The sequence below is a fragment of the Strongylocentrotus purpuratus genome, unplaced genomic scaffold (assembly GCF_000002235.5).
Source record: "Strongylocentrotus purpuratus isolate Spur 01 unplaced genomic scaffold, Spur_5.0 spur5_contig_857, whole genome shotgun sequence".
NCBI lineage: Eukaryota > Metazoa > Echinodermata > Echinoidea > Camarodonta > Strongylocentrotidae > Strongylocentrotus > Strongylocentrotus purpuratus.
The window spans coordinates 505,001-518,388 of record NW_022145565.1 but is presented as its reverse complement, the minus strand read 5'-3'; the positions used below and the strand labels follow the sequence as shown (position 1 = coordinate 518,388).

General features: G+C 37.3%; 1 protein-coding gene across 1 annotated transcript; it reads left to right on the top strand.

Moving 5' to 3' along the window:
- Positions 1–285: 285 nt before the first annotated feature.
- On the top strand, positions 286–12,450 carry LOC105446192 (A disintegrin and metalloproteinase with thrombospondin motifs 3-like). The gene is made up of 12 exons (XM_030996828.1): positions 286–291; positions 807–870; positions 1,487–1,788; positions 2,675–2,810; positions 3,204–3,472; positions 6,338–6,492; positions 7,270–7,401; positions 8,233–8,404; positions 10,487–10,570; positions 11,073–11,288; positions 11,843–11,963; positions 12,446–12,450. The coding sequence occupies exons 1-12, from the start codon at positions 286–288 to the stop codon at positions 12,448–12,450; spliced, it is 1,662 nt and encodes a 553-aa protein (XP_030852688.1).
- Positions 12,451–13,388: the final 938 nt, after the last annotated feature.

Sequence of the window (13,388 nt, the reverse complement as noted above, 5' to 3'; positions counted from 1 at the left end):
TTGCAACCACTGATTAAATGGGGGCTTTTTGCATGCATTAGACGGATACCATTGTTAAAGAGCATGGGTTTTCCCCTCATAATGACCCAAGGAATGATGAAATGACAGGTTTTATGAAATGTGTACATTGTAATTTTTCAGAATTAGTTTTAGTCTACAAATTACTTGGTCGCAATCACTGAAGTTATCTTAAAGAACTTTGGGAAAAATATTATCTCGCAATTTAATTATGTGAGGTTGATATGCAGTGACCTGTCCAGATACTGATTGATCCTAGCTGGAATAATGAAGGTAGCCCTGCGTCCCAACAGGGGCATTTCCCCATGAACAGAGTCATAAACTCATATTACTTCAACCAGTTCTACCACTCGTACGTACCCCTGCGACACTAGGCATATTAACATCACTCTTAGACCAAGCATTGAACCTAGACCTAAGTTTAACTCTAAATTCAACCTAAATCCCAATTGCAACCCTAATATTAATCCTATACATTTAATGAAATAAAGCCCAGACCAAGGCAAGGTAAAATTATGAAGTAGGTGTCGGATGATCACATTATCCATTTTCCAACATTATGTGATACCCGAAGTAACTCAAATTATATTTTCACTAGAAAGATTTTTCCATACACATGCATTGGCCTACAAACGGACTATGGGTGTGCCCCCCCCCCCCCCCCTCCGCCATTAATTACGTGTTAATTTAGATGAACATAATATGAAATAGAAGTTAATAAAAACGGATTTGTTACTCCCGTAGTTCTATTACTAATCTCATATATTTTTGTTCTTTGTACGGTTCAGAGGGGTTTTAAACTTTCGAAAGAAGACCTTCAACTCTACACCAGCAATCACCACTCCATCGAAGGTAAGCTGGGACCTGTATGATAGGGGGAGCCTCATCTATTTTCATTATTGGAGGCGGATGACATTGATTGGGAAAACATGTATAGTCGAAATCGGGGTAAACAGCCCGACTGGACCTTAAAATAAATTCACTCTCATTATCACGATGAAAACTCTCATTCATTGAATTCGATCAAATACAAAGTATACAAAAAGCTATCATCATCACTATCATCACCATCACCATCATCATGACTAATAAGAAATGAGTCGATGTCTGTTGTAACCATCAACATATTGGTACATGTATGTCAACATACCCTACCAATATAAACGACAATGCGCCATGGACTTGGGATAAATATTTAGTTTCTTTCTCTTTTAATGTTGTTGCCGCTATTATTTCGAATAAAAGTGATTCTTATCTGAAAATACTGAATGACTGGAGGCATAATTTTATGATGACTTTTTCGTTACACAATAAAAATGAAAGTGACATAAGAACTGTCCTGATGCGCCATAAGTGGATCCTTCAAAACCACACCCTTGTCTTCTGAATAGAATAGAGTAAAATATACATATTGAAAGAAATATTTCAATCTTGTAAAAGATATGTTATTATGATATTTCCTTAACAGATTATGATTTCACAGCACCGGTATATGTCGACCCAAAACCAATCGTCAACAAACGAAGCGTAGACTCAGAACTAGTCACACCACGAGAGCGTGAGGTGAAATTCAACGCGTTTGGTCAACAATACCACGCCCGTCTCCAACCAAACCCCTGGTTACTAAGGCAAGGATTGATTGTGGAACGCGTTGGTTCAGACGGTACGATAACAGAAGAGGAGATTTCTGATCGGGACTGCTATTACTTTGCCCATCTTATATCTCATATGGGTGAATCTGCTGGAGCTCTGAGTACATGTAACGGACTGGTAAGACCATTACAGTCACAAACGAAAATAATGCACAAATATTTTTCAAAATTAATACTTTTTTAAATAATAATAATAATAACTTTTACTTATATAGCGCTTTTCATAAAACATTTATATCAAAGCGCTTTACAATATTGATACAATTAAAACTTAACAGAGTAATGACAAGAAAACAAATGAATGAAAGTGAAATTATGAAACATAAGATAACAAGGTAATCATCATTTTGGCATAATGCACACAAAACTATTCAGATCCCTAATGTTTAAAAATCATATCCTCGGATCGGTATTCCATCAATAAATGCTCCGGATTTTATTCCGTCAAAAGTATTTGGTTAGAACTCAGGTTGCAATTAGGTATGGTTCAAGGATAAGGTTGGGTTTACTGTTAGGTCCAAGATTGAAGATAGGAATTTGGTTAGTTATGATGATGATAATTAATGTAATTTATATAGCACCAAATCCATTCTGTGGAGTGCTCAAGGTGCATTTAGGAATAATTAAGAATTAAACACAAGCGTTTGTACATGATTTTAAAGGAAACTGATCTCATACAAATTATCTAAAGAGCATATATCGTACCTCTGTTATTATGTATAATATTCCAGTTGTTATACATTTGTGTTATAATGTTGGCATTGGCCATGTTCTTTGTAAATGACTGAGATAACAAGGAAATTCGATAACCAACAATCTAGTTTTACACCGGAATCTCTGTCGAATGCCTCCAATGAATTGCTTATATCTCATTCGATTTTATTATCGTACCTATATTACTTCTTCGTAGAACACCCTTATGGCCTAATCTATATGCCATTGTAGGCAATAAAAACTCAAACTTGAATCCATTTCTGAACAAATATTTATACTTTTCTTGACAGCGTGGTCTAATAAGCCATGATGATACAGATGTGTACATTACTCCATTAAAAGACCATCATGACTCTCGATACCGTCGCGAGACTCAAGACGAGTTTAATGGCGAGAAGGCTCATATTGTTTACAAACGAACATCGCGTAGAAGTCGACAAACTTCTTATAACTCGTCGTCTGTTTCATCCTCTTATGTGCACGATGACGCCGGCGACGATTATGATGACGGCAGTGACGGCAAAGATATATATTACACCTATAATGAAACCAGTGATTTTGACGGGAACGATACTTCCAGTAATGATACATTTTGCGAGGAAGTATACGGTAAGTTACATGAGCCATGGAGTCGTTTTGATTTATTGAGATTACTGAAGATCACAATATTACTAATGTAAAGTATCAATTTCATGAATATGTCTTCAAGCTATTATTTTAACCAACAATATAAGTAAACTATTCGTCTTTTAAAAAAACTATTTATTCTTCTTTTAAAAAATCTTTTTATTCTTCTTGACGGTCGTTTCTGTAAAACAGCACCAAAATACAACGAAGAACCAGATCTACGGGACCAAGGTTCCTGGGAAGGGGGTAATGTGTCGCGGGACCAAGGTTCCTGGGAAGGGGGTAATGTGTCGCACCCCGGGCCAATCTTTGCTGATAAGATGGCCGCTGGTCAGGAAGAAGGGGAACATTTACAAGAAGGGGGTCAGAGATACCTCGAGGTGTTCGTCGTTATTGATGATGAGATGGTGAGAGTACATCAAGAAGATGTCATGAACTACGCACTCGCTATAATGAATATGGTAAGTTAAAGGTCCGCCAGCACCCCCACCCTCTCTCTCTCTCTCTCTCTCTATGTCTCTCTATGTCTCTCTCTCTCTCTCTCTCTCTCTCCCTCTCCCTCCTTCCCGTTCCTTCTCTCTTTCTTCTTTCTCTTCTCTCTTCTAAAGCTAGGGTAATAAAGACCAAAGCTTTTTTGTAAGCGCATAGAGATGTTATTTCATAACGTATTATGCGCTATACAAGAACTGAATTATTATTATTACTATTATTATTATTATTCTCTCTTTTCTCTTTCTTGTTTCCCTTCTCTCTTCTCTCCCTCTCTCTCCACTCCTTTCTATTTATATTATGCCTTTTCCCCTTTCTCTCTCCTCTCTCCCTTTTTTTTTATCTTCCAACCTTCTTTATCTACACCGTCATCACTATTAAACCTATCCCTTTAAATATTTCGTCTTATCCCAGGTTTCACGAAGATACATTGACCCTACATTGAAATCTGAGATACGGATGGCTCTTGTGAAGATAGTAGTATCTGAAACCCAGGACTTGACGGTAAGGTCGTAATAATAATAATAATAATGATATTAATAATAATGATGATAATGATAATAATAAAAATAATAACAATAATAACAATAATAATAATGATGATAATAATAATGATGATAATAATAATGATGATAATAATAATGATGATAATAATAATAATAATAAAAATAATGATGATACAAAATGATAATGATAATAATAATGATGATAATAATAATGATGATAATAATAATGATGATAATAATAATAATAATAAGAATAAAAATAATGATGATACAAAATGATAATGATAATAATAATGAAAAAGATGATAATAATAATAAAAATAATGCTAATAACAGTAATAATATTGATGATGATGATGATGATGATGATGATGATGACACAAAATGGCGCTTGATAGCACTAATGCTTTTTGTTATAGAATATAATACAGAATAGATAGAAAGTTGAACGTTAGAGAGAGTGAGCAGTTACAAATATCTGGGACAAACTTTGAAAATGGAAGACACCACAAAAGAAGAAGTTATAATGAGAGTAAAAGCAGGACGGGTGAACTTTGGAAGATACAAAGACATGTTGACCGATAAAACAATACCCATGTCACTAAGAAGAAGAATGTTCAACCAATGCATTCTAACAACTATGACATATGGATAAAAAACATGGTCATTGACAAAGGATCTAGAACAGAAGCTACTCAACGAGCTATGGAGAGAAAGATGACACATCTATCTCTGCGAGACAAAATCAATCACAAAGTCATACGCCAGAAAACAAAGGTTAAAGACATCATGGAGAAAGCCAGAGAATCAAAGTGGAGATGGGCTGGGCATGTAGCAAGACTTCAGGACAATAGATGGACAAATCGTTTAACACACTGGCAACCAAGGATGAGAAAGAGAAGAAGAGGAAGGCAGAAGAGAAGATAGGGAGATAACCTAACATCATACATGGGAACGGCTGTATGGACTAGGACAGCTAAAGACAGAAGAGAATGGAAATGTTATGAGAGGGCTTTGTCCAACGTCTGGATGAACTATATAGCCTGATAGATAGATAGTGATAACAATGTTTTTATTTCATAGATTCATTTGAAAATGTTTATGTAAAATCCACTATATGACATTATTATTAGTTGTAGTAGTAGTAGTAGTAGTAGTAGTAGTAGTAGTAGTAGTAGTAGTAGAAGTAGTTTAATTATTATTATTTTTCACATAGATGACTGGCCAAGATGGTAGCAACCATACTCTGACTTTTCATGCTAGTGGAGAGACACTTGTCAATGAACTCTGCAGTTGGCAGGCTGCTATGAATCCTTCAAGTGACGATGATCCTCTTCATTTTGATAATACCATACTTATGACAAGGTAGGTAGCCCTAGGTCATCGTCATTTATTTTAGTGCATCAATGCTCCTGCACAATGCGACCTTTCTACCACTGGATTTTGTATTTTTGTTAATGCAACATGATCAGATTTTGGGATAATATGTCATATAGTTCACCCAATTATGGATAAAAGGCCGAGTCGATCGCTGTTGGTATATAGGAAGTTGTGGCGTTACAAAAATTCGGCAGTCGTGACGTCACTACAATTCAAATCTGAATGGTTATTTACTCCAACGAAAAGCTCTGTATAGAGTACCGAAGTGTGAAGTCATACTGACCAAGTCGTCAAGGTTGCTGATTCCAAATAATTTTGTGCTAAAGAAAATGGCGTTGAGATCACACCGGCGCCACACACTGAATTTGCCCTGCTCTAGCTCTCGCCCAATGCTTGAATGATTTCGCAGTGAACCTCATGCAATGAGCATGCTCTATTGTTTGGAACCAGTAATCTGCATGGGGGTAGGAGCGAATATGACTTTAGGACTGTGGTACTTTATACCCCCACAACTTGGATAACACTATAACCGACTGTAATAGTTTCGTTTGATGTCGGTCCAGTGGGCAGTAACTTTTCTTAAACGGTATTGTTTGCAATGGTATTTTAATGTGTCAATGTTTGCTTTCCAAAGATAAAATACGAATTTAACATGGATAATTTCTTGATTTTCCATTTAATATCGCTATCAATCCTGCAATGAATGTCCAAATAATATCCAACAAACTAACAATGCATGACTTACTCTCCTATTAACAACTAAAACAAAAAATAGAATCAGACATACCCCTATGCGTTGCAAATTTTATTTTCAATCAATTCCTCAATGAAGCACTACTTATTTATTATCCCTTGAAGTATGTAACTGATCAACATATCAAGGTTTCTCAATAGCTAAAGTGATTGTTTGATACTGTATAAATTGATTATAATATATAAAAAAAATTACAGGAGAGATTTGTACTTAGGGTCGGGGCCAATAAGATGATGGGACTCTTAGGAAGGGCAGCGATGGGGACAGTTTGTAGCAGCACAATGTCTTGTGGTATCAATGAAGAAGATGGTTTGGAAGCAGCACTAACCATCGCTCATGAACTTGGTCATAAGTAAGATCTTACAATTATTACATGAATTCTGTTTATAAACGTTGTTGTAAATAGCTGTTATTTTATGAAATGAACAAATAAAGTCCCTCGAAAGAAGATAAATGGAAGAAAAAAATAAGTAAGATTTTATTCCGCATTTCGTATGCTCCTCCGAATCGTCATCAGCCTTTTGCCATTGTTTCTTTTCATTTCGCAAATTCGTTAATGTTATTTTCATTTGTGAGTACGGTAAATGTGCTGTTATTAAAATAATACAAAATCTGTTTGGATCCGGAAGGATATTAATTCTGCAGTGAAAAATATCAGATGACCAGACAGATTTTAAATTAGAAAAATAATGTCATGAAGAGAAATAAATAAATCAAATCAGATCAATAGAATAACTTGTAACTAACAATTATGATAGCTCCGTTTCATTCTGTAAGCGAAAGAGTTTAGGCCCAAGATGATACCAGGGGTGGTATTCTGAACATGAAGTGGTCGGTACACCATGTTGAACTCTTGGACGTCGGACCAACTTGCCGAAAAGTTACCTGAAAAAATGTCAACTAACAAGAAAATGTCACTTCAGATTTTCAAGTTAAAGATAAATCTGGTCATGATATTTTCAAATTTGCCGACAGACATTATTTTTCTTCTTTGATTAAAAAATATATATATATCAACGGGGTGTCCTCCCCCTCCCCTCCCCTCACCCTCCCCTCCCCTCCCCCACTATTGACGCCCCTATACGCATATAAGTAGATTAAACCCAGATTTCTTCTCATCTCGCTACAGTTTGAATCTGAACCACGATCCAGCCTATGGTTGTGAAAATGGTAGAAACATCATGTCATCCACTAAGTCAATAGGAGCTAACAACTTCAAATGGTCCAGTTGCAGTTCAAAACACTTAGCAGAATTCCTCAAGTAAGTTCTGTATACCTATAACACTCAAATATTTGTCTTCTACCCATTCAATTAAACCCGATGCTATGACTAGGTTTCGTCAAACGAAAGGGAAATGTATAGACCGTGATCTAACTGCATGAGATACGATGACACTCGCATGTCACTCCACTTAAGACCAAGCTTATTTCCAGCTTCGGGTTTGAATTCCATGGTAAAGCAAAAATGATTAATTGAGCAAGTAAAGCAAGAGTGATTAATTGGTTATCATGTGTGTGTGTTTTTCTGGTAGGACTTCATTAGCACATGATTAATTGGATTCCATTGCACCTGTAAATAATTGTTTACTTTATACACAGCATTGTTGATTGCATAAGCCATATTGTGAGCCATGTCGGTATTTAGCATTTCGATGAATAGGCCTATTGATAGTTGAGCTTTTTCTCTGTACCATCATCATGGTCTCACGAATGGTCCCATCGGGTCCATAAAAATATATCAAAAATACTGACATGTATCGATATTTATAATAAGTATTTTTTATAATACACTATATATGACAAATAGCGAATTACAGCTCATCTTCAATTAAGTACGACATTTCACAAGAATATAGTACCAGCAAAAGGCATGAATGTTAAGAGCTTAGCATGATTAGGGCTAGGCCGGGTTGTGATTGGGTTTAGGTTAGGCTTTGGGTTTGGTATTATGAATAGTTTTGTGTCCATGGCTCTCTCCTATGTTTTTCTTTTCTTTATCGCCTTGCATGGGGCATGTGCCCATGTTCCCTTCTGCTTGTATCTAAGCAACCTCACAATGAAATGTCGATTTTTGTTTCTTCTTCTTCTCTAGGTCACCTGACACAGACTGTCTTCTTGATAGGCCATCACTGGATCACCCGGATGTTGATTTGATACCGATAGACCAGTTAGCCGGTGCGCAGTATGGTCGCGTGGAGCAATGTAAGAAGGTGTTTGGGGCTGATCTTGTCATTGGAATATGCCCATTTGAACGAGCACATGTTGTAAGTACGAATGTGCGCATTCTGTGTGTGATTTCGGCAGTATAATTATATTCAGAACAAAACAAAAAATAATAATAACAATAATAACATGACAACAACAACTAAAGAATAAACAAAATTGGTTACATGTGCATTGAAGTTGAGAAATCAAAACTTTTACTTTACTTATAATAGCTACCATGGGTGTCGATCCCTGGGGGGGGGGGGGGGGGGGATGGGTGGATATATCCCCCCCCCCCCCAATATTTCAGGTGGGGGGGATGGCCTGTACAATCATCCCCCCCCCCAATAATTCATCATCAAAAGAAAAAATAATAATTATGAGAGCCCGATGAGAGTAGTTAATGGTTATTACTCGCAAGATGACCATCAATATACACTTTTTGGTATCTCATTTTCATAATACAAACACATATAAATAGAAAACGAGAAATAGAAATAGAAATAGAAAACAATAAATTGAATTCTCGCTCATACGGCTTCATCAGGAATTGATGAATTTATTCAACATCATCATATAAATGCAGTGCGCCAAATGCAAAGCCGCAGCGTTAAAAAGCAACGAGCTTAGTAAATGTTAAGCGCGAAGTGCAAAAGTGCAAAAAAGAAGAAGAGAGTGGGAGACTGGGCGCGTAGCCAGGTAGTGGTGGGGGTGGTCGCCCCCCCCCCCCCAAAAAAAAAAAGAGAGAGAAAGAAGAAAGGAAGAGGACTTAGGAAGAAAAAGGATTTAGAGTCGAGAACGGTACAACGAATCGTCTTCCTTTCTCTAATAATTTAATGAAACGTCAAAGCTTCCGCGCTTCGCGCGAAAAAAAAGGGAGGGGACTGAATTCAGCAAGGATTAAGAGTCGAGAATGGTACAACGAATCTTCTTCTTTCTCTAATAATTTAATGAAACATCAAAGCTTCCGCGCGGGAAGAGGGGAACTGAATTCAGACAAGGATTAAGAGTCGAGAATGGAACAACGAATCGTCTTCTTTCTCTCATAATTTAATGAAACGTCAAAGCTTCCGCGCTTCGCGCGGGAAGGGGGGGGGGGGAACTGAATTCAGCAAGGATTAAGAGTCGAGAATGGTACAACGTAACGTCTTCTTTCTCTAATAATTTAATGAAACATCAAAGCTTCCGCGCTTCGCGCGGGAAGGGGGGGGGGGGAACTGAATTCAGACAAGGATTAAGAGTCGAGAATGGTACAACGAATCGTCTTCTTTCTCTCATAATTTAATGAAACGTCAAAGGTTCCGCGCTTCGCGCGGTAAGGGGGGGAGGGGGGACTGAATTCAGACAATAATTAAGAGTCGAGAATGGTACAACGAATCGTCTTCTTTCTCTCATAATTTAATGAAACGTCAAAGCTTCCACGCTTCGCGTGGTAAGGGGGGAACTGAATTCAGACAAGGATTAAGAGTCGAGAATGGTACAACGAATCGTTTTCTTTCTTTAATAATTTAATGAAACGTCAGAGCTTCCCCCTCCCTGCACCCACCCCCTAGGAGGTGCTCACTACCGCCCCCTAAAATAAAATCCTGCCTAAATTCTTGAGAGGATAATAACCCAGGTAGCAAGCGCATGTGGGACCCACATGGGTCCCATATTCTCTAAAATGTTATCTTTATTGAGGGTGACTTGAAAAAGTTAAAAACTTGGAAGGGAGGGGGTGCAACCTGCCATACGTCCTACCTCTTGGTTGCTTTGATCCATTGCCAAAAATATTTTGGTACCTATCATCCCCCCAACTGAGGATACAAATCGACACCCTTGAGAGCTACGATATAAGGAATGGTAAAATACTTATAATGGAAATGATTAAGGTATAGAATAATAAATTATTCATTTTAAAAAATGACTTTAATTTGTTAATGAGTAAAACCTTACGGCATGCTGCAGCTTTCAAAACTTCAATTCCGTGCTTTTCTCATTAAAAAAATGAGTCAAAATGTATCTAGCTAATCATCAAGTAGAATGTGACGAACATCTTGAAGACCAAAGTACAGATCAATGGGAAGTAAGGACATGGTAGCACAAGTATTATCTTATGATGAATTATACGTTGCAATCGAAATAAATATTTCTTTTGACAGACTTGTGGACAGGTCCCGTGTCGAATAGGTAGTTATTGTCATTACACGCCTGTCGTAGAGGGCACACCCTGCGGAACGAACATGGTAAGATGGATTGATTTCCTTCCATTTACAGAATATTACATTGTAAATTGACTTATGACATATATGTTTCCAAATAGAATATTGATTTGTTACATTACATTGTAAAGTGATTATATGTTAATAAACAGAATATTGATGTACATCAATGAAGTTTAATAAATACAATACAAGTACATTACGTATCTTTGAAGTCCTCTCCCATTTTCTCTTTTCTAAAACAAATTATGAATTTCCATTTCCTTAAAAATGATGCAACCCAAATTTATTTTACTGCACTTACGTATTTATACAACCCCTGAGACCTAATACGTCATCAGCCATTAATCGGGTCGATAGATTTGCCAATTTGCGATTGACCGATTACACCATTAACATTTCATAATTTTCTTATCCTCAAATTTTCACTGATCTGCTATATATTTTGTTCTGATTTTGTTAACTTATATTAATAGATTTCCCATTATGTTGCAATTCCATTTGTTTACGTCACTATTTTTTGCAGTGGTGTTATGACGGATTTTGTCGTTCATCTATCGGAGGAGTCCCCAAGCCTGTAGACGGTAATTGGGGTGAATGGCCGGTAAACTACACGCAGTGTTCTCGTACGTGTGGTTCGGGGGTGATGTCCAGACGACGAAGGTGTAATAGACCTGGACCACGTTTTGGCGGGAAAGCTTGTGAAGGAACTATGTACAGCATGAAGACGTGTAACACGGAAGTACGATATTGAGTCATCTCTCATCAAAATATTATCATGATGTCTCTTCTAATGATAACTCTCACCTCTTTTCGTATTTTTAGCACAATGTGGCATAATTTGTTCTGTATTTTTCGAGATTTAAGCGAAATGAATATATTCTTAAATAATATAGCGCCTAATACATTAACAATGTCTCTAAGCACAGATGTCACATATACTTATTACTTCAGTAATCGAATTTCAACTTGCCCACACGCAAAGTATGCACATTCTTCCTGTGGAGCATTCCAGCCAGGCGCCATTAAATGCTCCCAACGTTGAACAAAACACGATGAATGTCCTATCCTACTGGATACCTATTTAAACACTGAAAGGAAAGAACGAGTAGAAATGTTATCTAGGATTTTCACAACATGAGGAAGCTTGATTCAGAATAAGTTAAATTACATAATATGAGGAGACAACCCGTGGTTTTTTTTATATATCCTTTATAAATGACAGAAATGCACATTCTTACCTGACATTATGTTTCGAGGTGAATCGTCATAATATGAGTCTTGTTCTCTTCACAGCCCTGCCCAGGCATCAACTCTCCAGATGATTTCCGACATCGCGAGTGCGCCCTCACCAACACCATCATTCTTAAAACTAGATATCATGAATGGTCAGCTTACCTTGACGGCACTCTATACGGTAATAATTTTCTGCCTTTTTAAAAATCTCAACTAGATTTAATTTCTTAAGAAAAGAGGACATTATGCTAAGGCTCATCAATAAAGCAATGTATAGTTTTTATTGTTTTTAAGAGTGTACGTTTGTTAAAAAACGGGACATATTAAGACCATGCTCACTCCTGTCCAAACATCATGTTTAGCTTAACATTACGATGTTACCATGGTTACGGCGGAATCTAGTTTGTTACTAAAAGGGCCTTTGGTCTTTTTCGGGGTTTACATTTAATTCATTGGGGGTAGAAAGCTGCATGACATCTATTTTCTGCCCCCCCCCCCCTCTCTCTCTTTCTCTCACTCTTTCTCTTCCTCTTTGTTCGTTTTCGTTCCTATTGAGCTTATCTCAATAATGTTTTGTTTTGTTTGTTTGCTTGTTTGTATTGATATCAGAACTTTGACTTCGATAAATAAATTTGAATTTTGCTCCTTATTTCTGTTGTTAAGGTTAAAATTCCTGTCGGCGAAGGCCAGGTCAAGTGCAATCATTTTGTTTAAGTTGTTATGATAACTTCTTTCACTATCATTGTCCTTCCTTTTAATAGGCAATGAGCTATGTGCTTTGAAGTGCAAATCGAATCGGGGCAACATTTTACTCCGAGATCCTAACAAAGTATCAGATGGGACACGTTGTTGGGATAAACGAGAACCAGATGAGCTTAGACGAACCCGAAGATGCTTCAAAGGAGAGTGCAGAGTGAGAATAATATGCTTGTTGCACACGTTGTGTCAATAGCTACTATTAGTGCTTGCGCCAGTATTTCAACGCAATGGCCCGAATTCACAAAGGAGGTTTATCGACAAACTTAGGTTTATGTTCTGACTGCACTGGTCAGAAGAATGCACCGGTCACTGACGCAATCTTAGGTCAGTCAGATGACGCCTCGCGCACTGTGCAGCGGGCTTGGCATGATAAGAAATAGTTGAAGCCCGTGTCTTTAATCTAAAGATTCCAATGAAAACAAGCAATGTTTTAATCATTTTTTTTGTATTTTTAAAAAAAAATAATAATTATCTGTTTCTTGGACTATTTTTGTTTACCTAGGAGTTTGGTTGTGACGGAGTATTTGGATCCGATAAATTACTTGATGGATGCGGTGTGTGTGACGGGACGTGGAGGACATGTAGATTAGTAAAGGGTACTCTTCAACAAATTATACCAAAAAGGAGTAAGTGTATCCCATCATCCTGGCTGTCCCAGTACTCATGTACTCTGTTGCTCATTGGTTTTTCCCTACTTTGGTTATTTATTTGCTTTCTCTGTTTTCCCCCCCCCCCCCCCCCCTTTCTCTGTTTCCCTGTCTCCAACTCCCCTCTCTCTCTCTCTCTCTCTCTCTCTCTCTCTCTCTTTCTCTCTCTCTCTCTCTCTCTCTCTCCCTTGTCTCTTCCC